This window comes from Mus caroli, unplaced genomic scaffold (assembly GCF_978045245.1).
Source record: "Mus caroli unplaced genomic scaffold, Mus_caroli_1 scaffold_16, whole genome shotgun sequence".
NCBI classification, from domain to species: Eukaryota; Metazoa; Chordata; class Mammalia; order Rodentia; family Muridae; genus Mus; species Mus caroli.
Window position 1 is genome coordinate 22,811,968 of NW_028227271.1, and position 25,812 is coordinate 22,837,779.

At 45.3% G+C, this 25,812-nt stretch overlaps 1 protein-coding gene across 2 annotated transcripts in view; it reads left to right on the forward strand.

Annotated features, from left to right (window-relative positions):
- Slc25a17 (solute carrier family 25 member 17) overlaps positions 1-25,812 on the forward strand; it is a 57,963-nt gene that overhangs the window by 16,676 nt on the left and 15,475 nt on the right. For both annotated transcript variants that reach the window (XM_021183911.3, XM_085831773.1), the window contains 4 exons: positions 655-715; positions 5,166-5,232; positions 7,256-7,407; positions 24,829-24,945. In XM_021183911.3, coding sequence (XP_021039570.1) covers positions 655-715; positions 5,166-5,232; positions 7,256-7,407; positions 24,829-24,945 — 397 coding nt within the window. The remainder of the gene's footprint in view (positions 1-654; positions 716-5,165; positions 5,233-7,255; positions 7,408-24,828; positions 24,946-25,812) is intronic.

Consider the following 25,812-nt stretch of genomic DNA (forward strand, 5'->3'; position numbering starts at 1 on the left):
AGAGTCAAGGACAGCCCCTGCTCCCACTGTTAGGATTTCCACAAGAACACCAAGCTATTTAGCCATAGCATGTATAGTAGAGGACCTGGGTCAGACCCTACAGGTCCCCTGATCTCTCAAGTTTCTAGGAGTTCCAGTCTGTTGATTCTGTGAGCCATGTTCTTAGCAGTTGATGGGGGCAGATGCAAAGTACCACAGCCAAACATTACTTATGAGTTTTTGATCGTTTAAAAATTGCAGTCTGGGTGGGGCTAGAGAGATGGCTTCCAGATGGTCTTCCAGAGGTCCTGAATTCAATTCCCAGCAACCACATTGTGGCTCACCACCATCTATAGTAATAGAATCTGATGCCCTCTTCTGGTGTGCAGACAAATATGTAGACAGAGCACTCATATACATAAATCTTTTTTTTTTTTTAATTCAGCCCACTGCTATTGTAGTTCAGTTCCCAGACCCACATACCAGCTCACAAGCATCTGAACTCCAGTCCCAGGGAATCTGACATCCTCTTCTAGCCTCCACATTATACCAGGCGTGCAAATAATGCACAGACAGACGTGCATGTCGACATAAAGAAAAACCACACCCATCTTTTTAAAGTTGTGGCCCATGTTCATTTACTATAATGGCTAAAGCCCTTTTTAAACTTTGCAGGGAAGTGTGACTGCCATGACAGTGTTCTTCCCCTTGGATACTGCTAGACTTCGGCTTCAGGGTAAGTAATGATCTCATGTATTGATCCTTTGATGTTGGGAAACATTTTCTACTCCATACTGCACCAAGATAAGGATATTCTGCCTACATACTGCTGTTGTCTGCTTGCTTGCTTGCTTGGTTTTGTGACAGGGTTATATATAGCCCAACTGGCTTCAAACTCACTATCTAGCCTAACCATGGCTCATCCTCCTGCCTCCACCTCTAAAGCTCTTGCATTATAGCTCTGCACCTGACTTAAATATCTGATCCCTACTCCTTCTCTTCCCGAACTGGGGGTGAACAAGCTTTGTACAGCAACTAGACTAGTGCTTGGCCACGGAGTGTTCACCCCCATATTGTTCTCCAAGGATAGTTGTGGCAACTTAAGTTAAAAGTAAATAAGAGGGTCACCTGTCGAAAATTCCACAGAGGGAATTCCCCAATGTGTAGTCAGAAAGGTTGGAATAAGTGTATGGGAGCAGTTTCTATTATAAACTGACGCGATTACTTAAGAAACAGTCTTCAATACCAAGGCTCTTCAGGCTCTTAGAAGAGAAAAAGGGTGGCCTGAAGGGTTAAGCCAAGGGTGAATTTCCTCACACTAGAAAGTGATTACATACAGCTTTTACTCATGGCAGTACCCCAAGACATCTGCCCTTCTGAAATCCATCTCACTGATTTTATCATGTAGCAAGCCCACACATGAAAAAAGGTATTTTTTTTTCTTTAGCAGTTATTAGAAAGGCAGATGAGAAATGTACTCTCTATGTTTCCGTGTGATAGATTTCCAAACTAGGACCATGTACTGCATGATGGGTGAGTGGGCAGTGGAATTGGGACTGCACTTATACCACTGGTGTCTGGGCACTGCAGTGTAATGCCCACCAAACAAGTCTGAGCAGAGTTCACCGTGGAAAACAAAATATATCCTAAGAGAGTCAGCCCCAAGGTCGGGTACTGGCAGGCTTGGTAAAGGAATCAGTACTGGGACAAAGTGAGGAGCTGCTACAAGAGACAGACACACAGGGAAACTGGCCTAGTCAGCTTCAGCTTTCCTGATTTTTCCACCTCAATCATTCACACGAGGGTGCCCCCTTGGAGACATCAGAGCCTGACAAGAAGGACTGCCCTTTGGCTACCAGCCTTCAGTTTCTTAGAAGACTCATAGTGGATGAGCCCTGGGATTAGCCATTTCTAATCTGAGAGACCAAAGGGCTTCTTACATTTGTAATCTCAAGCCATTGCCATTCTTTCTAAACTTCCATGGCTTTTACAGTAGGCAGCCAGACCCGGGCTTCCCATGTGCTAGGCAAGTGCTCCACTTGAACTCTGTCTCCAGGGTGATGTTGAGGCTTACATTGGGCATTTTTAAGGGAGGAAGGTTTTGTAAAGAGGATAGAAACTGGAAAGCAGTGGAGACAAATAGCCATTCCTGCTCATCTAGCCATGTCGCCCTAACCTGCCTCTGCCACTACAGGGTTTTGCATTTTTCTATAATTCTTTTTTCCCCTTCCTTCTATTTTCTTTTCATCTTGAAATTATGAACCAATGCCACAAGTTGCATAGAGTTTGAAAACTAACTCAAAGGTTAAACACTTTGCCTACTGGTTTGTGGTTAGAATTTTTAGATAAGCAAATATTTATATGATCCACAAAGCAAAATACATAGAAAGGAGAAACCTCCAATCCACCTTCACCCCTCTCCACCATAGTTAACACTATGGTGTTTCTTGGTATCTTCATCTCTAGGAAGATTTCACTCTCTCTTTGTCTCTTAGTTTTTAAAATTACTCTTAATTGTATGTATGTGTGGTATTGTGTGTCTGTTTGGGGGTATGTGCACATGAGTGCAGGTAGCTCAGAAGCCTGGAACTTTGGAGTCCTTGGAGTTACAGGTGATTGTGAGCCACCTGATATGGGTGCTGAGCCATCTCTCCAGCTCCAAGATTTCTCGATTTGGACATCCTTCAGAATAGCAGGTGTAGGTGGTCACTGTATACACACCTACAGTTCTAGCTTCTTGGGAGTCTGAGGCCTGTGGGCCATTTGAGCACAGGAGCTGTACTGAGACCTTGTTTCAGAGAAAGAAGAAGAAAGAGAGCACGAGAGAGGCAGAACAAAATAAAAAGAGTGATGGGTGTTGCAGAGTCTAGAGCCCACTGATGTATAGGAGTGAAGCATGAGGCTGTCGGTCAGCCTTTCCTGGTCTCCTGAATAGCCTTTCAGGCTTTATGCAGTAACAAGCAAGTGATTTATATTCTGAGTTTTCTGTCTTACTCATATAAAAAGCAGTCTGCTCTGTCCTAGACCTTGCATTTAAAAATACTCTTTTTTAGATTTTATTTATATATGAGTGTTTTGCCCAAATGTATGTCTGTATAGTACATGTGCGCCTCATTCCCACAGAGACCAGAAAAGGCACCAGATTTTCTGAGACTGGAGTTACAGAGGGTTGTGAGTCACCATGTAGATGCTAGGAATTGAACCTGGGTCCTCTGGGAGAACAGCCAGATCTCTTAACTGCTGAGCTCTCTCTCCAGCTCCTCTCCCCCTGAAACTTTGCACTGCAAGCCTGGCAGTGTGTTTTTCTTTATCCAGTCTTCCAGTTGTCAAGTCTGCATGCACCATAACCTGTTTACCCTTGCCCTATTGCGAAAGAAGTCTTGGGTTGTTTTACTTTTTTGTTATTTTTCTTGCAAATACCATGTAATAATAGATTTGTTCATAAGCCATTTTGTTTCTGTAAACTTTATGGGATAAATTTCCATAAAGTTTATGGGATTATGAGATTTCTTCCAAATCAAGGGGTAGATGTGTGATTTTTGAGTAAATGCCAGATTGCGCTTAATGGGCACTGACTAACTTGCCATTTCATAAGATATACTGGTACCAATTTTAATTCTAGAGAAACTGGTTCATTTCCACATTTTTATGTTTTCAGATTAATTTTATAGCGTGGGCAGGAAATTTGAAGTTAATTGAAATGTGGATATTGTTTTCAGTGACAATGCCCAAGAAATGAGGGTGTTGTCCTGGGATTCAAGGCTAGGAAGCAGCACAAAGCCAGAACGCTGAAAATCTGGGCTTTAATCCTGGCTTTGCTTTTGTTTCCCTGCCTCTTTCATAAGGAAGAGAGTAGAGGCTGAAAGATGGCTCAGAGGTTAAGAACATTTGTAGCTCTAACAGAGGACCTGGGTTCAATTCCCAGAACCCACATGGCAGTTCTGAAACATCTGTAATTCCAGCTGTAGATTATCCAACACCCTCTCTGACTTCCCTGGGCACCATGCATACATATAGTGCATGTAGGGCAAAACATTCATACATAGAAAAGAAAAGAAAAAAAAATTTTTTTAAGTTTATTTTTTATTTATGAGTACACTGCAGCTGTTTTCAGACACCCCAGAAGAGGGCATCTGATCCCATTACAGATGGTTGTGAGCCACCATGTGGTTGCTGGGAATTGAACTCAGGACCTCTGGCAGAGCAATCAGTGTTCTTAACCGCTGAGCCATCACTCCAGCCCCAAAAATTTTTTTTAAAAGAGAGAAGAAAGTAGTCAGTTTCCTTTATAAGGTATGGAAATAAAAATGAGAACATGCATGTTGACTTTAAAAAGAGCACTATAGCTGGGTGTGGTGGCGCACGCCTTTAATCCCAGCACTCGGGAGGCAGAGGCAGGCGGATTTCTGAGTTCAAGGCCAGCCTGGTCTACAAAGTGAGTTCCAGGACAGCCAGGACTACACAGAGAAACACAGAGAACTATATGAGGCTAGAGAACTGGCTAAGCCATCAGAAATATTTATGGATTCACAACATTATGGGTCCAGAGGACCCAGGTTTGGTTCCTAGCACCTACATCATGAGGTTCACAATTGTCTGTCCCTGCCGGCCCAGGGGATCTGATGCTCTCTGGACTCCAAGATTCCCTGCATGCATGCATGTGGCACACATAAAGTCACAGAGACACACATGCATAGGATGGAAGGGAAATAGGGAAGGAAGGATAGAGACATGGACTGTATGGAGCTAGAGAGATGGCTTAGTGGTTACAAACATACACTGCTCTTCTAGAGGACCCAAATTCAGTTCCCAGTAATCCAGTTCCAGGAGTCCTATACCCTCTTCTGGCCTCTGAGGGCACCTGCACTCAAGCACACACTGACACACAAACACACATACAAACATACAATTAAAAATAAAATAAATATTTTAAGAAAGAGCTTAATAAAACTCCAGAAATAGCATTTCAGCATTACTGTGGCAATTAGGATTTAAGTTAAAATTCTTTCTGAGTAACAGATGAAACCCAAGGAATTTTCTCTGGGGAAGTAAAGCCATTGGCTAGACACACTGGAGGGTCTGAGGCAAAGTAGGGAATTCAAAGAACAAGTGAGTTTATGCAGATGAAGTGAAGCTTTGGTGAAGCTCGCTGATGCTGCAGATAATACTTGTCTTCATTCTTACAGTCGACGAGAAAAGAAAGTCAAAAACGACACATGCAGTGCTCCTGGAGATAATTAAGGAAGAAGGCCTGTGAGTACTGCCTGTTTCACAGCTCCATCAGAGCACCTCATATGAAGACTTCCATGCTGAGTGAGACTTGAAGTCCCTGCTCAGAGGCTCGAGACATATAGAGCCATATGCATTCTTAATTCCTTACATATCTGTTTGGTTTTTGTTTTGTTTTTAGATTTATTTCTGTGTGTTAGTACTTTCCTTACATGTATGTCTGTGTATCATGTGTGTGTCAGATGCTCAAGGAAGCAATAAGAGGGTGTTGGATCCCATGGTTGTGAACCACCATGTGGGTCCGGGGATACAAACCCAGGTCCTCTTCAAGAGCAACAAATGCCCTTACCTTGCTAAGCCCTCTCTATCCTCCACCATTTAATTAATTAATTATTTTTAATGGCACCTTCTAAGAATTTTTTTTTCTTTTTTGGTTTTTTTGAGACAGGGTTTCTCTGTGTATCCCTAGCTGTCCTAGAACTCACTCTGTAGACCGACTGAGAAAATTTCACCCGCTTCTGCCATCCAAGTGCTGGTATTAAAGGCTCCACTGCCCAGCTAAATTTAATGTTTAATAAAGCAATAGTGTTGTTGCTCAAGAGTTGAGGATTTAGCTCACTGATCTCATATTAGGGCCTGGTTTCAGTGCCAGTAGCACCACACATTGCACAAGACACACACACACACACATACACACACACATACACACACACACACACACATAGACACACACTCACACACACAGACACACACACACACACAGACAAACACACACAGACACACACACAGACACACACACACACACAGACACACACACACACAGAGCTTGTTCCTATCAGTTGCATCCAGACAGATTGCATTATTTTTCTTCTTTTTTAAATTTCTTTGAATTTGTATTTTGAGATAATTTCAGAGTTGCAAACAATTTCAAAACTGAAATTGGTAGAGTGCACTACTGCCCGCTTTACCCTTTTATTGACCATTTTTACGTTTCCACTTGCTCTCCCTGTGTTTCCTTCTTTAACACACACATGCATATCACATGACGTTTTTCAGTTATTTGTCCGTTATGTGCATCAGAGCATTTAACCTCTATGACATTACATTAACACTTTAAAAATAATATTCTCCCCTCCACTTTCTTTTCAAGATAAGGTCTCCTTATAAGGCCCTGGCTGGCCTGGGACAAGCTATATTGACCTTGAACTCATAGGGATCCACCTTCCTTTGCCTCCTGGGTGCTGATATTAAAGGTGTGAATTTTAATTCTTGTTTTAAGTTTGCCTGCATGCCAGAAGAAAGCACCAGATCTTATTTTAGACGGTTGTGAGCCACCATGTGGTTGCTGGGAATTGAACTCAGGACCTCTGGAAGAGCAGTCAGTGCTCTTCACCACTGAGCCAATGTATTCTCAATAAGAATAATGAGTGCCTAGGTAGTACAATGGTGCGTACCTGTAGTGCCCACTCTTTGGAGGCTGGGGAAGAACTGCTTAATGCAGGTGTTCAGAGTCAGGCTAGACAGTATGATGAACCGTCCCCCTCTTTCCTGCTGGCCTCCTCTGGCCCATGTGTGCTTTAGCTACTTCCTGCAGCTCTAAGCACCTGTGGGGAGAACCTTTCAAGGTGCTGCAGATATCCTGCTCTTTCTCCTCATACCTTGAGATTGTCAGTAGAAACCAGACTCTTCCTGGCTTCATACTACTTACTTCTCTCAGTTCTGTGTCAAGCAAGAGAAGGGAGGGATGGTTTATTCTGACTTACTTCACAGTCCATCATGATAGATCAGGCATGCCAGCTGATCACATTACCTCCACGGGAAGTGGAACAGGGCCCATCCCCAGTGACTGTTCCCTCTTGCAAGGCTCTACCTCTTACAGACTTCACAGCCTTCTAAAACAGTTGTGGGTAGAGGTGTTGGTATCAACCATTCACATACATAAGCCTGTGGGGGAGTGGTTTACATTCAAACCTTGACAGGCTTCTCTGGCAATTGCCCATGGCTTTCGTTCATGATCTTTACTTTGTTTATTGTGTTTTTTCCATAGCCTGGCACCATACCGAGGATGGTTTCCAGTTATTTCCAGTCTCTGCTGCTCCAATTTTGTCTATTTTTACACTTTTAATAGCCTCAAAGCAGTGTGGGTCAAAGGTCAGCGTTCTTCTACAGGAAAAGATCTCGTGGTTGGGTTTGTAGCAGGTAACAAAGTTTTCTGTGTATAAAATATGTTTATATTTTAATGTTGATCTGTGCTTCATGTATCCTCTAAGAGATGATTTTAGCACTCAGTAATACTACAGAGAATATGACCAGTTTTTCTGACATGTCTTTTTTTTTTTTTTTTTTTTTTGGTATTTTTGAGACAGGGTTTCTCTGTGTAGCCCTGGCTGTTCTGGAACTCACTCTGTAGACCAGGCTGGTCTTGAACTCAGAAATCCACCTGCCCCTGCCTCCCAAGTGCTGGGATTAAAGGCGTGTGCCACCACCGCTCAGCGCTGACATGTCTTCTTAATGTGAACTTAAAAACACATGACATAAAATTTGTCACTAGCCATTTTAAGATAGTCATATGAAATATGCTTACATTTTAAAACTGATACCAGAGGTGTTCATTTTACAAACCTCATACACCCAAAGTAAACTCCCCGTTTCTCCCTCGCCAGCCCTTGGTGACCATCATCCATCCTACTTTCTGCTTTTAAGGATTTGACTACGTTGGCTACTGCTTGTAAGTGGAATCGTATGGTATCTTGTCCCGCGCTAATTTTCCCGCCAGCAAGAAACAACGCGGCACATAAACAGGATCCTTCTGTAGCAAGCTTTAATGCGTCTTGAGAGGGAGAGCATCAGCTTCACAAGGCGGAGACCCCAAGCCCGAAAACCGCCTCCCTTATATAGGAGATTTCTCTCGCCTCGGACGTGGCGATTCCCTATAGGCCAAATTCTTGTCACCCGAGGTGACGTTGTCAGGCGGGCAACTGGCACCATGAACGGTTAATGCCAGCACATGCGCGGATCACTTGTTCATCTCCAGAGGCAGGCGATGTCGGCGCCATCTTATAATGGCGACGATGTGGGGTGGCGCCCCACATCTCCCCCTTTTCTATACAAAGGCAAGCCAGCCACCCATTCAAGGAGGGCGGAAGTAGAGGCCGAATCCCCAAAGATAATTTAAAAACAAAAGATATGTGCAGGGGTCTTGTCTAGGCTCTAGGTGGGACCCGACATACTCCTGACCGATCTCTCTGTCGTTTTTCTTGAGGAAGGGACACTAGGACAGGCAACCCTTTTCAAGACGGCATGCTTCCCAGAGAGAGCGGGGGTATCTCTCTGTGCGATGCTTAGCTCAACAACCCTCATGGGCTGCTCAAACCGGGCACTCATCCTCGTGCGACGCATAGAGATGCTGAGGGTGCAAGAGCTGCCTGGCCGGCGACCAGCTGCTAACATCTACTGCCGTTTTAGTGCCGCAAGCCAGACTTCCGCTGACCTTCCATGCTCTAAGGCCATGAGTGCCTGAGTTATCATAATTTTTTCTCTCTTGTTTTTACTATAAATTTTGCAAATTAGCCAAAGCATAAAGCCCAGTCCGAGGCAGAAAAATGCTCCAAACATTCCCACCCCCACCCACTCTTTAAAATAAGAAAATGCTGAAGAAATCCAGGAGGCGAGGCCTTTGGTGAGGGACAGGTCTAGGCGGGTGGAGTTGATTTGTAATATCGCTGTTCGGAGTTCCGGCAGGGTCTGGTCAAATTCAACTGTCCAATTCTGTAACAAATGCTGGGATAAAGCTTTAGAAAGATTAGCAGCCCGTGTGAAATTGTCATACTGTACAGAGGTCACACAAAGACCTGGCAATCTTCTTTTGCACCCTAATTGGGCAACTTGCCACAAAACATCTAATTGCTCTTGGACTAAATCTATGCGTTGATTCACTAGCAATAACCTGCCTTGAATCTGGGTATAAGCTAGATGTCCAGCCTCCATGGCCGTGGTCACCGTAGAGGACAATTTATTTATGGTGGCAGCCGACTGCACCGTGCCCGAAAGGGTCAGGGCCGAAGCAGTAACCGATGCTGTTACAGCGGTGGCTGCGATGATGCCCACAATTACGGCAGAAATTCCAAAATCTCTCCTTTCTCTGAATAATGCCATTGAACTTGGGGCCTCCACAGGAACAGGCACAAATCGGGGCAGGCGTGCTACCAGGGCCAAGGGGAACTCAGAAGCATTCCAGCACAGAACATAATAACATGGTTGCATCATACAATCAAGCTTATCGGAATTACTTGGCAAGGAAGCATTACTAACAATCTAAAAAAAAGGGGGCCATACGCATATTGGCATCCTGACTAAGGCAAAGGGGAATGCGAGTCCTCCTTTGCATGGCAGAACGGGGCCAACTTTGGTTGTCTGAGACCTTCAGAATAATTAGCCCAAATAATTCTGTAAAATTCCCGCCCCAATGTGTAGCATTTGTCCATCCATTAATAATATTTGACATAGATTGAGTATATAACCCAATATAACTGGGCACCGTCCCATTGATGCTAAAGCATAGGCTACCCAGAAGGTAGTGAGTTCTATTATCCACTACTCGTTCTATTTGAGAATCCCAGGGCAAAAACGGAAGGCCTAATTCTTTATCAGTAATAAACAAGCGAGGGAAAACTTGGGCGTTATACATCACCGGCATTGGAAGTGGGAAGGTTGACATGATTCCCCATCGAAACTCATGTGTCCTTATCGTTGGCGCTAGGGTTCTCCACAGAAAGGTCAGGAGAATGATCATCTTCTTGGTTTATACTTCGTGTTAGCCGCTCCGGGATCCAAAAAGGATTTTGTTCACTCTGTGGAAAAACACAAACAGCTCCCCTGGATCTTATTAGGATAGGATCCGGGCCTTTCCATTGATTAGTCAACACATCCTTCCATTTTACCAATTCTTTTGGTCTCTTTGGTTCCGAGCAGTGGCGCTCTGCAGCGCTCCTTCCTGCATCGTCCAGGTTTAAGAAATTTAGAGTAAAGAGTGCCATGGATAGTGCCACTCTTGGGCCAGGGGGCAACTCTGTTATCGCTCCCCCTTTCTGTTTAAATAAATAGGATTTGAGCGTTCGATGAGCTCTTTCAATGATGCCTTGTCCTTGAGGGTTATAAGGAAGTCCAGTGATATGGGTCACCTGCATTTGTGCACAGAATTGTTTGAATTTATTTGAGGTATAAGCAGGTCCATTGTCTGTCTTAAGACATTTTGGTCTACCCCAGGCACTCCAGGCCTCGAGGCAATGTTGAATTACATGAGATGTCCTTTCTCCTGAAAGTGGAGTTGCAAATAACACACCAGAACAAGTGTCAATAGACACATGAACGTATTGCGTCTTACCAAAAGATGCAATATGAGTGACATCCATCTGCCAAACTTGTAGGGGGGAGAGTCCCCTCGGATTGACACCATAATGAGGTGTGGGCAGAAACTGACAACAGTTTTGGCACTGTGTGACTATCTCGCGGGCTTCTTTCCTTGTTAAAGAGAAGCGCCGGCGAAGTGTTTCAGAGGTAACATGAAACTTACTATGAAAATTTTTGGCGGCCTCTAGTGGTGAGGATAGTGCTGTGGCCACAAGTCGCGTAGCCTGATCTGCCAGCTCATTACCCTCTGTCATGGGGCCAGGGAGTCCAGAATGGGCTCTCATATGTACGATATAAAAGGGATGTTTTCTTTGTAATAGAAGGTTTCTAATCTGTTCAAAGGTTTGTGCTACCCTACTAGAAGGTTTTATTAGGCCCGCAGTTTCTAGCAGGCGAACTGCATTAACCACATACAAGGAATCAGAAATAATATTGAGCGGGCAATCAAATTGCTGTAAAACTTCTAATACTATCAAACACTCAACAATTTGAGGGGAAACCTCCGAATATTGTCTGATATGGGTAATGTTATTAACTACATAGGCCCCTTGCCCGGTTTTGGAGCCATCTGTATAAATTACAAGACCATTTTTAAGTGGGAAATGACTTGTTACTTTGGGAAAAACTAATGGATGGGTCAGGGCAAAGTGTAACAATGGGTGCTTTGGATAATGATTATCAAATTTTCCACTAAATGTGACACATAGAATGGACCAATCATTAGAAGCAGCAGCTAACACCTGTATTTGATTAGGGGTATAGGGAATGACAATGATATTAGGTTCAAGGCCGAAGTATTTGATTGTCATTTTTAATCCCTTTAATGCTAATTGTGCTACTGCGGCCGGATACCAATCGATAATCTTTGCAGGGGAGGCTTGTGGATGAACCCAGCATAGGGGCCCCTCTTGCCAAATGACAGCAGTTGGTAAGCCTCGAGTGTCCAAGATACATAACAAAACCGGCTTGGAATAATCTATTCTAACAAGCTGCGCTTGACTTATTGCTTTTTCTACTTTATTAAGTGCCTCCACTGCCAAAGGATTCAATTTTCTAGGAGAGGTGATATGAGAATCCCCTTCCAAGATATCAAACAGGGGTTTCAATTCTGTTGAAGGGATTTTTAAAAAAGGTCTAAGCCAATTGATATCTCCCAACAATTTTTGAAAGTCATTTAAAGTATGTAAATTATCCATCCTGATTTCTATTTTTTGTGGCTTAATAATGTTGGGCTGTATAAAAGAACCTAGAAACTGTCCAGAGTCTGCCAATTGCACCTTTTCAGTGGCTATCTGTAGCCCCCATTGCTCTAATGTTTTCTGTAACACAGGAAAAACCTGTTGCAGTACAGATGGATTCTTATGGCAAAGCAGGACGTCATCCATGTAATGGATAGACACTATTTGTGGAAATTGTCTCTTTATCGGGGCGAGTGCTTGGTCTACATACAGTTGGCAGATAGTAGGGCTATTGGCCATCCCTTGGGGCAAGACTCTCCATTGATACCTCTTATCTGGCTCTGTATGATTGATAGAGGGGACACTAAAGGCAAAGCGAGGTCTATCCGCAGGGTGTAACGGTATGGAAAAAAAGCAATCTCTGATGTCTATAATGAGGATGTTCCAGCCCTTAGGAAGGGCGGACAGCATAGGTAATCCTCTCTGTACAGGCCCTAACAGGGACATCTGTCCATTTATAGCTCTTAAATCATGTAACAGACGCCATTTGCCAGACTTTTTCTTTATTACAAATATGGGGGTGTTCCAGGGGGAAGTAGAGGGTTCAATATGGCCGAGTTTTAGTTGTTCTGCAATAATTTGTGTTACAACGCTCAATTTCTCGGAGGTTAGCGGCCACTGAGGAACCCACACAGGATCCTCCGTTTTCCATGGTATAGGTCGTACTGCCTCAGTGGCGCCTAGGAAAAACCCAGGCCTGCTCTGTCCTTATTGGCCTTGTGTGAGATTGGGCGCGGTTCGCCTTGTTCATGGCGTCCCAAACCCTGGCCTTCTTGATAACCCATTTTCTCCATCATTTCTCTAAGACGTAATGAATAATCATTGGTCAGAGTCAGTCCTAAATCTGTCATGACATCTCTCCCCCAGAGATTTACAGGTAGGGGTAGAACGTAGGGGGAAAAGCATCCTTTTAAACCCTCTGGTGACGTCCAGACCAGCCGGTTGGTACTAATGTCTGGACTGGATTGATACCCCAGGCCTTGTAAAGAATGAGAAGATTTTGTCACTGGCCAAGCTTTAGGCCACCAATGTGTGGAAATAATACTCTTATCAGCTCCGGTGTCAAGAATGCCCTCAAAATTTTTACCATTTATGTTAAGGATTAATTTCGGGCGCGAATCAAGTGACAATGTCAAATAGGCCGAATCCATTTCTGAAGATCCCATAAGTTTTTTATCTTGATTGGGTAATTCTCCCAGCAGCGGGAGGAGGAGGAGCTGAGCAATCCTGTCCCCTTTTTTAATAGAAAATACACCATGAGGGCTGGAGCATAGAATCTGCATATTTGGGATGTGTTGATTATCTGTTATGCCTGGATGGACTATTAGTCCGCATGCGGTAAGGGCACCACGGCCAATGATAAGTCCCACCGCGTTGTCCGGTATGGGAGGCCCTAAGGGCATGGCAGGGACAGGTTGAACCCCCATCTGAGGTGTTAATAAGATTGAGGTGGTGGCGCACAAGTCCATTCTTGTGCCTTGGCTTGATCTGCCTCCTCGCTCAGGGGACTGGTCCCAGCGAATTGGGTCCCGTATTTTTGAGGGCCCCGGGGCCGGGGGCCCGCAGGCCCGTTTTTTGGCTCCTGTCTAACAGGGATAGCAGGCGGGAGGAGGTTGCCTTTAATGTCTCTAGTTGATCTGCATTGACTGACTGGATGGTAACCCTTTCTACATCGGGAACATAGGGTAAGAGTTCTCTGGTTTTGCTTAGGTGCCCGGCAATCTTTTGCGAGATGCCCTGATTTCCCACAGTTGAAGCAGGTGCGACTGCTGCCCCCCGTAGGGGGAGGTCGCCTTTGTGCCTGTAAAATGGCTGCGGCGAGCCCAGAGTTACTCAACGGTCCACCAATCTCTCTACATATTCTAAGCCATTCTGACAATCCCTTGTTTTTCCTCGGCGCTATTGCACTTCTGCACTCCTGAGTGGCTTGTTCAAAGATTAATTGCTCTATAAAGGGTCCGGCACAATCAGGATCCCCGAAAATCTTTCCTGCTACCTCCATCATCCTGGCCACATAGTCTGAGAATGGTTCCTGAGGTCCCTGTATAATCTTGGTGAGCTGATTACTAGTTTCTCCTTTACGGTTGAGTGATTTCCATGCTCGTATAGCAGTACTGGATATTTGGGCATAAGCTCCCCAATGATAATTGACCTGATCTGCTGCATAAGGACCCTGTCCTGTAAGGAGTTCAAAGGTCCAGTCTCTTTGCTCTGGGGTCAGGGCTGCGGCATTAGTCCTAGCCTGGGCCTGTGCCGCCTCATGCCATAGGGCCTTCCATTCCATGTATTGTCCCATGCTTGGTAGCACAGCTTTCACCACTGTTTGCCAGTCACTGGGCGTCAGGGCGGTTAATGCCAGTCGATCTAACTGCATTAGAGTAAAACTGGCATTTGCTCCAAACTTTCTAACTGATTCTGCAAGCTCCTTTATTTGGTTATAATCAACAGGAGCATATACTCTCCCACCATCTTGCTCATAGACAGGGTAAGCGAGCCTGAGCTTGCGATGCACCTTTTCAGGTAACAATGAGAAAGCTTTAGGGCGTATCTCATAAGGTGGTAGGGCAGAGGGAACTGTCTGTACGGGATTCCTGGGTAAAGCATTAGGTTTTGTTGAAATGGCAGGTTTAGAGGTCCGTTTATTTAACGGCCTCTCATCAGGATAATACCTCTCTCTCTCATATCTGGTTGCTTCCTCATCAAGTTCTTCCTCTTCCTCTGTATCTAGTCTCCCACTCTCTGCTCCGGATGACTCTTCAGAGCTTTGAATATTGAGTGCTTCAAGCTCTTGGGTTGGGTACAACCCAGGCTTAGATATAGGTTGAAAAATCGGTACTCCCTCGGAGTCCGATTCCTCATGTGGGGAGGCAGGTATACTGCTTGTTCCCCTCTCTCCCGCCCTCTTAGGCTTCCTGGGAGGTCCTTTTTCACTTTTATTCTTTGGGATCCTCTTCCTAGTTTGTGCACGTGCACCCATCCTCTCACTACGCTCAGATTCTGACATGCCATCCTGAACGGTCTCCAACGCTATTTGTCCCTTTTTTCTGACTTCCTCACATGTTTCATCCTCAAGGCAGTTTTTGATCATCTTCCAAACTGCTTTGGTGCCCATACGTAAGTCGGGGCACAAATCAAGATCCTTCCCCAATTTTTTCCATGAGGCCAAGGTCAAGGAGCCAGAAACGGCATACCAAGGGGCAACTCTATCTACCTCCTCAACAAAGTGCTTAAGAACCTTGTCCCCTAGCTTTAGGTCTCTTTTCTTAAGGAGATTTTCAAGTGATGTTTGGATTGACTGTGACGACCCCATAACGGGTCAAAAGTAACCGCAGCTTATCTACGTCCGCCTTAAGTCACTGTTAGAATCAAAAAGATGTCTTGGCGCGGCCCACGGCTTATCTACGTCCGACTTACGGCAACAGCGAGAAACCGAAAGTACGGCTCGCCTTTCTGCTCTTTCATTTACAAGAGACTAATTTGGCGCCACGATGGAGTGCAACGCCGCTTATCTACAACGGACTGATATGCTGTTGGAAACTTGTTAACACCACCGCCTATGTTCACAGATATAACTGGCCAGGAGGAAGAGTAGAAGAGCTAAAATAACGATGATAATGGCCTCTGGAAATCCAAACCACAATCCGGACAAACCCAATACCTGGGAAAGAGTTAAAGAAAAGAGTTCATGTTCAGGCATACCTTTCCGATGCGTAGTCTAGCCACAGTTCTGAACCCTCCCCGTCGCCGAGGGGTCTCTGAAGGTGCTGACGATGGTCTGGTCACAATTCCCGGGTTTTTCGGCACCAAATGTCCCGCGCTAATTTTCCCGCCAGCAAGAAACAACGCGGCACATAAACAGGATCCTTCTGTAGCAAGCTTTAATGCGTCTTGAGAGGGAGAGCATCAGCTTCACAAGGCGGAGACCCCAAGCCCGAAAACCGCCTCCCTTATATAGGAGATTTCTCTCGCCTCGGACGTGGCGATTCCCTATAGGCCAAATTCTTGTCACCCGAGGTGACGTTGTCAGGCGGGCAACTGGCACCATGAACGGTTAATGCCAGCACATGCGCGGATCACTTGTTCATCTCCAGAGGCAGGCGATGTCGGCGCCATCTTATAATGGCGACGATGTGGGGTGGCGCCCCACAGTATCTGTCTTTTGTAGCAGGCTTATTTTACTCAGTAGTATCCCCGAGATTCAAGTCTATCGTAGCATTTCACAGAGAGATAACACTCTGCGGTGTGACTGCTTTACATTTGCGAATCCACTCATCTGCTAACGGACACTTGGGTGGCATCCACCACTTGCTGTTGTGAATAGAACACAGGGCTGGGCACCTAAAAAGATGCCCTTGTCTCAAGTCCTTTTGTATATATGTCCTCAAATGGTATCAAATATCATATGTAATTGTCGTGAGTGTGCCATGTCAGAAGCAATGATGGACACATAAATATCTTTTCACAATGTCAGAATTTTTGAATAACAATAAATTTACAATCTCCATCAGTTTCTTTGGCTGTAATTTGCTTTGTCCCAATTTCCCTTGGTAGCTGGCAGTTCTTTTGTTGTGATCTTAGCCACAAAGGTTGTATGTGATCTTATCTTTTAGGTCTCACATTGTAATCAACTGTAATGATGTGTGTGAGCACTAAGGGACACAGAGGGTTAAAGAAGTGGAGGCAGGAGGATGATGGGTGCAAAGAGATTCTGGGGTGCTGTGTTAGCAAATGAGCCTGTTGGAGAGCTACCGGAGATGCCCCTACCACAGAGCCAGGCTGCAGGTTTCACAGGTTAGAACTGAGCCTCAGAGTAGAGGAAAGCTGCTGCTGATGTGGACAGGCCTGTGGAGGCTGCAGAAGTGAGGGGCAGGTCCCCGTGGACAGTCTGGTAGATATCAGATGGCAGTGGAAGTAGGCTGTGTCAGCAGTGGCACAAAGCTGGGCTGCAGTTCCTAAAGTGCTTAGAGCATCTCTGCTGTCTATACTAGTCCCTTGGCACATATGCCAGATGGTCAGATGATAGGTCAGTGTGGTCTGTCAACGTTGTAGTGTTAGACATTTCCTTCATGAGGCTCAGATGAGGGTGTTTCACCCTTCCTTGGTCTTGTATGTCCTAGGGCCTGCTTCTTCTGGTATGTGACCATAAAGTTCCAACCTACTTTGATGATTTTATAGGGTGATACCTATTTTCCTTTAAGGACTTACTGGTGTGTACCTTGAATGTGGTGCTGGACAGGCAGTGGTGTCTGGATGCATGAGGAGGAGCAGACGTGTTCTGTGCCTCTGTTCGAAGTGAAAATTGAGTCATGTGCTGCATGGAAGGTGGAGTGACTGTGTAGCTGAGTGAGCCGTAGTCCTCTGTCTGGCCCTGGGGCAGTGTCCATGCCAGGTGTATCTTTATGGTCCAGGGATTGTTAGGCTTCTCACTCTTCTCTCCGCATTGCTTTCTCTCTTGTGCTAATCATCACCCTAATCAGTGCATGCTGTCTTCATTGAGTATATGTGTGCTCATTGCTTGTTTGTATATTATCTCTACAAAAGTGTCCTTTCTCGTTCTTGGCCTTTTTTTTTTTTAACCAAGCTACTGTTTTTGCATTCTTGGGTTATAGGAATCCTTCATGCCTTGTAATAAACTTCTGGTACCTGGCCCAGCCCCTAAAACCATTGCAGTGTTATGTCTGTCACTGCTTCTTTCTGTTGACCTTAGTTCTAGGTGGCAAGGACAGCAGTAGTAAGTGAAGAGAGAGTCCTTGTCCTCCTGAGGCTTACAGTCCAGTGATGTAAGAAGGACAATCAGGAAGATAAATCAAATGTGCAGTGTCTTAGAAGAGAAGGGCTAAGGGCAGATTTCATCAGAGGAGGAGGGTAGAGAGCTGGGCGGGCTAGCTAAGGAACAGTTTTAGACAGCATGGCTTTTTTCTTTTTCTTTGTTCCTTTTTGGACAGGGTTTCTTTTTGTATTGTTGGCTGCCCTAGACTAGCTCTGTAGACCAGGCTGGCCTTGAATTTGCAAAGATCCATCTGCCTTAAAGGTGTACACCTCCACCGCCTAGGTCACTGTGGCCATTTTAAAAGGGGTGATAAAGACATGCAGAAACATGGCAGTAGTGTTGTAGAACAGAGCAGAGGCCAATGTGACTGCAGAGAACAGGGCCAGGCCATGTCGCATTTCACAGGACAGGAGGTAGGAAGCAATTGGAGGGCCCTTAGCAGCAGCGCAAGGTTCTCCCTGGTGTTCTAACATGAAACCGTTGAGCACTGTGCTGAGCACGCTTGAAGAATAGAGGAAGCAAGACATCAGTTAAGAGCAGAAAGCAGAGAATGAGCTGGAAGTAGGATAAGGCTATAGCCCTTCCTCCTGCAAGGCGCCCCAAGTGGCTCCATAACCTCCCCTAAAGACCATACGTGCAGATGCATGAACCGATGAGGATGAGGACGTTCATTCCCTTCCAGCCTCCCCTAAGACCCAAACCCACCACCACACCCTGTTCTCACTCTTCCAGCCTCTCCAGGAGCCAAGCCCGCCATCACACCCTGTTCTCCCTCTCTTCCTGCCAGCCCAGAGGCTAGTGCACACCCCTTCACTTTGTAATTCTTTTTTTTTTTTTAAAGATTTATTTATTTATTTTATGTATAAGAGTTGTGCGGGTGGTTGTGAGCTATCATGTAGTTGCTGGGAATTGAACTTGGGACCTCTGTTCGCTCCGGCCCCGCTTGCTCTGGCTCAAAGATGTATTTATTATTTATTATTATACAGAAGTATAGCCGGGCGTGGTGGCGCACGCCTTTAATCCCAGCACTCGGGAGGCAGAGGCAGGTGGATTTCTGAGTTCAAGGTCAGTCTGGTCTACAAAGTGAGTTCCAGGACAGCCAGAGCTATAGAGAAAAACCCTGTCTCAGAAAACAAAAACAAAAACAAAAACAGAAGTATAATAATACTTATTATTAAGTAGCTATCTTCAGACACACCAGAAGAGGGCGTCAGATCTCATTATGGATGGTTGTGAGTTACCATATGGTTGCTGGGAATTGAACTCAGGACCTTCAGAAGAGCAGTCAGTGCTCTTAACCGCTGAGCCATCTCTCCAGCCCTCTATTTGTAATTCTTTTGTATGAGTGTGTTCCTTCTGGGCAGACAGCTGAGCCTCACTGCATGTCTATCACTCACAGCTAAGCTCCCCACCCTGACCCCAACTGATGCCACAGTCTGCTAACAGTTCCATCCCCTACCTGCACATTTCGGGGATCCCAGTCATTCTGTCTTCTTGCGCACGCCCGACTCACCAGCAAGAACGATGCTGCAACAGGATCCTTCTGCACACGTTTATTGGGAGAGCTTGATTGCAGAGGCGAATAGACCCCAAGCCCAGAACTGGTGCTGCTTATGTAGGCCTAGGAGAGGCGGGTCTCATACCTGAATTGGTTGTGCTTGGGTTATGCTTACCACCTCATTTGCATGCCTACATCTGATTGGTTAACTTGTCTCTCATCTGATTGGTTAACTTGTCTCTCATCTGATTGGTTAATTTTGGTTATTTCTCAAAACCTCATCTTGGCAAAAAACCTTTACTGCCTACGTATGCATGGTGGCCAGCTGTAGTCAGCGCCACCCTGCAACGGCACATGTGGCTTCCCACACTCTCTGTCAGCCATTTTGGAGATGTCCCTGTACTCATGTGATAAGAAGTGTGGCACTCTACCACATAGAGGAAGAAAGGCACTCTGGCATTACCCCACAGACACCACCTTCAGACAGAGTAGCTTTGGTTGTGTGGCAAGAACAAGGTAACTACTATAGCAGGAAGGCATGCCATTCCCTACCACATGGGATGGATGGCTGTGTAGGGATCCTCTCCCTCTTTAGTCCAAGATGCTCCGCAGTAGAGGGCTTAGCTTCCCACCCACAGCAGGAGCAATGCCACTCCACATTCTCCCAAGATCATCTTTGCTCTTACTGGTCCCTGGCTGAGCACCAAGTGTTGCATGACTTTTCCTGAGGAGATATACTCTGATGTCTGCTCATCTCAGCTAGGGATCCCAAGTTCAGCTTGATGGACAAATGAGTTTATTGACCTTACTTAGAGGAGCATACTCAGGCTGTTAAAGACTGTGGGTGATCCCAAAACAGCTACATCACTAGGAAGCCTCCCTCCAGCATGGATGGCTACTTCCTGAAAGCTACATAAATAAGTACCCCCTCTAGTCAAATTGGCATCTCCTGTATACTTTAGCACTTCTTGAGGCAGTGTACAGATTGGGCAGAGTTACCTACAACTGAGGGAGGAGGGGTTGTAGAAGGATTGGCTACAGTCTAAGATGAGGGTCCCATGGTCCATCCCTACTCCTTCTGTGAGTGGGTGTGAAGATGGTGATGACCAGAGCTGGAGACACCGCAGTGACCCAGGCTTAGTTCCCAGCGCCCACAAGATTACTCAGGCTCACAGCTGTCTGTAACTCCAGTTCCAGGGGCTCAGACTCTTCTGACCTCCATAGGCTCCTGTACATACATGCTCTGCTTAAGTTCTCACAGTATGCAGACATAAAATACAAGAGGAATGAAAATAGTGATGACCATACAATGCCTGGAGGACAGTTGTCCCCAGCAACATTCTACCCAGTAGCACATGACAAAGAACCACCTGAAAATTCCAGTGCAGTTGTACTCAGGAAGCCTGAAATTAAAGAATGATCACAAGATTGCGATTCTGAGACTCCCAGTTAGAAGGCCTTCTTTCTAGCGGTACAGAGGCTTTGGAGATGACTTTTGCAATTTTAAACTTCTCCCCATGACACATTTTTGTATCTTAATCCATACCCATTCTTGCAGTAGTCAGAGCTGTCTTTTCTCTGAGCCCTGTCACTGTGTTAGCTCTGGAGAAGCGAGTCTCCATTTCTCTGAGGCAAGCAAGGCACAGCTTTCCAGGTTCTCAACCCCCTAATGCTACGACACTTTAATATAGTTCCTCAGGTTGTGGTGACCCCCAACCATAAAATTATTTTCATGGCTAACTCATGACTGTATCATAACTGTCCTTCACTACTGCTGTGAGTCATGAGTGGTAGTGTAAATATCTGGATTTTCCAGTGGTCTTCAGCCATACTTACAGAAGCGTTCTGCAAAAGGGTCATTGGGACCCCCAAGGGTTTGCAACCCACAGGTTGAGAACCTCTAGCTTTGTTGTTATTCAGATTCCGCTTGAAACTTAGAAGTTTATTATTATTTATTATATTTCTACAGGAAAACCCAATAGACATACCTGGGAGAATCTGGGACTAGATCTCATGAATGAAGACAATGTTTGACATGTTTATGAATTGTAATTTTGAGCAGCAGCACTTTTGAATGCCAGTTGACAACATACTTCCTGCCTCTGATCTGCTCTGGCCAGCCAGGTTTATTCTTACATCATGTTGTGCTCCTCCCTAGGGAGACAGTGGGTTACACTTGAGGCTTTCCTCTGCCATTTTGGGTTATTTCATTTTGTCTTGAGGGGGCAAGAATTGACTTTTGAGATGAGTCACTAAAAAAACTATGATCCTCCTGCTTCAGCCTCCCAACCTTGACCTGCCATTTTCTTCTCTTTTTAAAATGTATTTGCTTAAGTAGTGTGCATGCATTCATGTTTGCAGAGGCCAGAGTACATTGAATGTTGCCTTCTATAGCTCTCTGCCGTGTTCCCTTGAGATGGGGTTCTTTCACTGAGCCTGGAGCCCACTCCGTGTCCATGTTCATTGGGGTGCTGAGGGTCTGAACTCCATCTCCCCAGCCCTGCATCAGCTGGCATCTTTCCAGCTGTGCATCTGAGACACATTTTCATCCTCCCCCCTGAACAAAGCTGTTTATTTTTAAGATTTCAGAAGTAAACAGCTATGTCCCAGTTATTCCTGCTGTGAGGATGAACAACGGCGGCTTCTTTGCCCTGGAAAGGTTCCTGAAATGAGCTGACAGTGGACAGGTTAGCAAGGGAAAAGATACAAAAAGCAATCCCCACCCAAAAGAAGATAGGATGCTAGGAAGTGGCAAATGAAAGGCACAAACAAGCTGGGTGTGGTGGCACACACCTTTAATCCCAGCACTCGTGAGGCAGAGGCAGGCAGATTTCTGAGTTCGAGGCCAGCCTGGTCTACAAAGTGAGTTCCAGGACAGCCAGGGCTATACAGAGAAACCCTGTCTCCAAAACAAACAAACAAACAAACAAACAAAAGAATGAAAGTCACAAATACCCACTGCCTCTCTAGGGAGCAATGGCAGGACGTGCAATAGAACAAATGTACTTAAATTGCACAGGAAGCAACCTCAGGTCAGTGGCTACACAATAACCTATGCACTCCTCTTTGTCCAAGAGTCATTTTTGAGTGGTAGTAAATGGCTTTTAGAGAGGAGTGCGCCTGGAGACCAGAGCAATTTGTGTGATTCTCCCTGGAAGTGAGTTGGCAGGGGAGACAGATTGCTGTTTGTGACAGTCTATCCAGGGGTAGTAACATAACCCACTTTTCTCTCCTGTGACACTCAAGGATGTCATCTTTAGGCAAATAAGGGAACACCAGAGTCGAGCCTCTTCCAGACTCCAAGAGCCTACATTTAAAAATTGCTATAATCCTGCTGAATTTGGGATGCTGTTCCCTGGCCCCATCGTCTGGATTGGGGGGTAGGGTGGCGTTCCCGTGCTCCTTCTCCTGGATGGCCGAATGGTGGTTTTGTGTTTGGTTAGTCTTTCACAGCTCTTGATTTGGTTCTGCTTTCTCATAAATGATATGTTATTGAAAAAGAAAAGAAAAGGTAGATTCATAGATACTCAAAAGAAAAGTAACCCCTGCTCTTAGGCAAGAAGAGTATTAATTAGAACTCAGGTCTTAGAGCTGAAGCAACACCCACAGATTAGAACCAAAAGGAGTGCACCCCTGAGGGTCTGCCTGTGTGGTGTGTTATTAGGAACTGAAGTTAGTCATGAGGAGCTCTGGAATGCTGCCATTTGCTTGATTATGTAAGTTGCAATTTTTGTGAAGTTTTAAAAAAGCATTGTCAAGTATTTTTTGAGTGCCTCTCCATCCATTCTGACTTAGAGGATGAAGGCAGTCCTTGATCTTCCCAGATGCAAAGCTTTGCAATGACTTTTGATCCCTCCATTTAAATATTGTGGTGCACTTTGTACTCGAGGCTGCCCTCAGAACCTTTCAGTCTTTCTGCTGTATTAATAATGGGAACATGGAAGCAGAGCCTTAAATAATGGCTGAATGTTAGTCTTGGCTGTGTTGCTCCTTGTGTTTTGTGCACACCTACTTCTTGAATAGAGCCTGAAGGACGTTTTGATTTCTAAAGAATCTGACTAAAGGGCAATGGATTTCATTTATTTGGGATGGTGCATACACTGCTTTTCTGTGTATCCCCGGGTTCCAAGCTCTCCCATGCTCTCTTCCTCTTCAGGGAGTGGGGAGGTGGGGGAGGTGCAGGGGGGCAGGCAGGCAGAGACACCACATTTGCTGGCCTGACTTTCCCAGATCCTGATTTGTCTCCGTGAAGTGAGGTGCACATCATGTCAAGTAGGCATGTATTCTGAACTCTGGACAGATAGGCTGTGGGGCACTGGTGCCTTTGGAAAGAGTCGAGCAAAGATCTCCTGTGGCAGGCACAGCCTTTGCAGACTGTGCTCAATGCCTTGAGAGAATATATGAATAGGGTCAGAGCTACCGATGGCTTCTTGGTATTCTGTGACTCTGTAGAAATGCAACTCATAAGATTACTTGGTACTGACTTTTAGTTGGGGAGATATGTTGGTACAGTGCTCCTGGAAAATAAGCAGAAAACCGTCTTACTTTGGTAACGGTATGAAACCAACAAAACTCAATAGATTTGAGTTGCTTGGCTGCTTTCACAAAGTCTATCCTTGATTAAACTGTTTTCTCTGTAGGGTTTTTTGAGATTCCTTACACGAAAACATGTTTTTGTCTGTGTTGTGTTTAGAGGATTTTTTGGCAAGGGGGTGGGGCTTCCTTTTCTTCTTCAGGATCCTTCTTGTTTATTTATTCTTCAGGGCTCAGCTGGAGCCTGACAGTTCCATTACACATGCTCACTGCCTGTCCCTTGGTTGACCTGTAGTTATTAAGTAGACACCCTTTGTCAGGCATTTTGTTACAATCCTATATGGTATTTTCTTTAATCATTTCAGGATGATGAGAAGTTTTAGTTTCTCAAGATGCTGTTAAATTGGGACCATGTGTTTTCAAAGAAGCACCTGGCTCACATGGCTGCTCTGAGGCAGCCTGTGGGGCCAAGGCCGATCTTCATGCTTGTAAGGGTCACAACGCCTGGAGCTGGCTCCTTTCGGTATTTTGTGACACTTTGTAACTGCTGCCTGCTGCTGGCTGTCCTAATCCTCTGAGTGATGAGCTCTTCTGTGAGCTTTTGGTCCCAGTTGAAGCACTTGGAAATGTCAGTCTGTCCTCCCACCTGTCCCCCAGAGTACCAGATCATACTGGTTTAAAACCCTGTGCTACTTATGTAACAGTGGGCTGTTGTTTCCTCTGATGCAGACATGGATTTAGCATGGTGTCATTCTCCTCTCTCTCTATTATTTAACAGTTGTGTTTAAAACAATATCAAACTGCTACTTTGTTTTGTTTTGCACTTCTGGTGATTAAACCAGGCCTTGCATGTGTGAGACAATTGCTCTATCTCTGAGTTAAATCCTCATCCCCAAATCACCATTTTGAATCTTATTTAAAAAAAAAAAATCAGCAAGTGATTGCCCTCACTGAGTGAGGAAGGGAGTTCTCCACATTGTTGTGTGAGGAAGCCCTGCTATCAGCCGGGCTTCCAGATGGCTTCTAACAGCAGTGGCATGTGTTGTAACCCAGCACAAAGTTAAGCTTTACCTGAAGTCAGTGGCAGAAATAGAAACTGGCTTATTGGTGTAACTTAAGACAGCGAAGATAGCGGGGAACCGTGCTTTCAGGCGTCTTTCTCTGTTTTTAAGGAGTGGTGAATGTGCTGCTGACGACTCCGCTCTGGGTGGTAAACACCAGACTGAAGCTGCAGGGGGCAAAATTTCGGAATGAAGACATTATACCAACTAACTACAAAGGCATTATCGGTAGGTGTCTCTGAGATGTGTCCTTTCTGTTTGAACTCTGTTTCCACAGAAAAGCTGCCTAGCAGACAGCTTCAACTGTCAGGAAGCCATTGTTTGCCTGTGTATCTGTGGTCCATAGAACTGATCTGGGCTGAGTCTCAGCCCTGAACATTCTCCTAACAGTGGCACAAGAGGACACACCTGCTGTGCTGCTGCATCGTACCTGGTAACACACCTAAGACTAGGGTAGAGACTTGTATTATCCCCAAGGAGTAGATGGGGAGACGGGGAGTATGTGAGTTTTTACTTAGTTTTTTGCTAGGTATTAAACCCAGGACCTCAGGTGTGCCCAGCAAGCATTCTACCCCTAACGTAAATTGTGATGTTGTTGTTTTGGTTTGGGGTTTGTTTTGTTTTTAAGACAGTCTCTTGTAGCCTAGGCTGGCCTCATACTCAAGATGATCTTGACCTTCTGATCCTCCTGCCTCCAAGTCTCAGAGTACGTCCCAGTGCTGTGAGAGTCTGAACCTGTGGCTGTGTATATTCTAGGAAAGCACGATACTGAGTTGTATCCCCAGCTCAAGTGCCTCTAGTTTTTGGTTTTTTGGTTTTTTTGTGTTTTGTTTTGTTTTTTTGAGACAGGGTTTCTCCGTGTAACCCTGGCTGTCCTGGAACTCACTTTGTAGACCAGGCTGGCCTTGAACTCAGAAATCCGCCTGCCTCTGCCTCCCAAGTGCTGGCATTAAAGGCGTGCGCCACCATGCCTGGCTAGTTTTTTTTTAAGACAAGAATTTTGCTGTTTCCCAGGCTGGCCTTGAACAGGTTGAGGCCTACACTGGCCTCAAAGTACCTACATTACAGGTGTGACCCACCACACCCAGCCTGGGA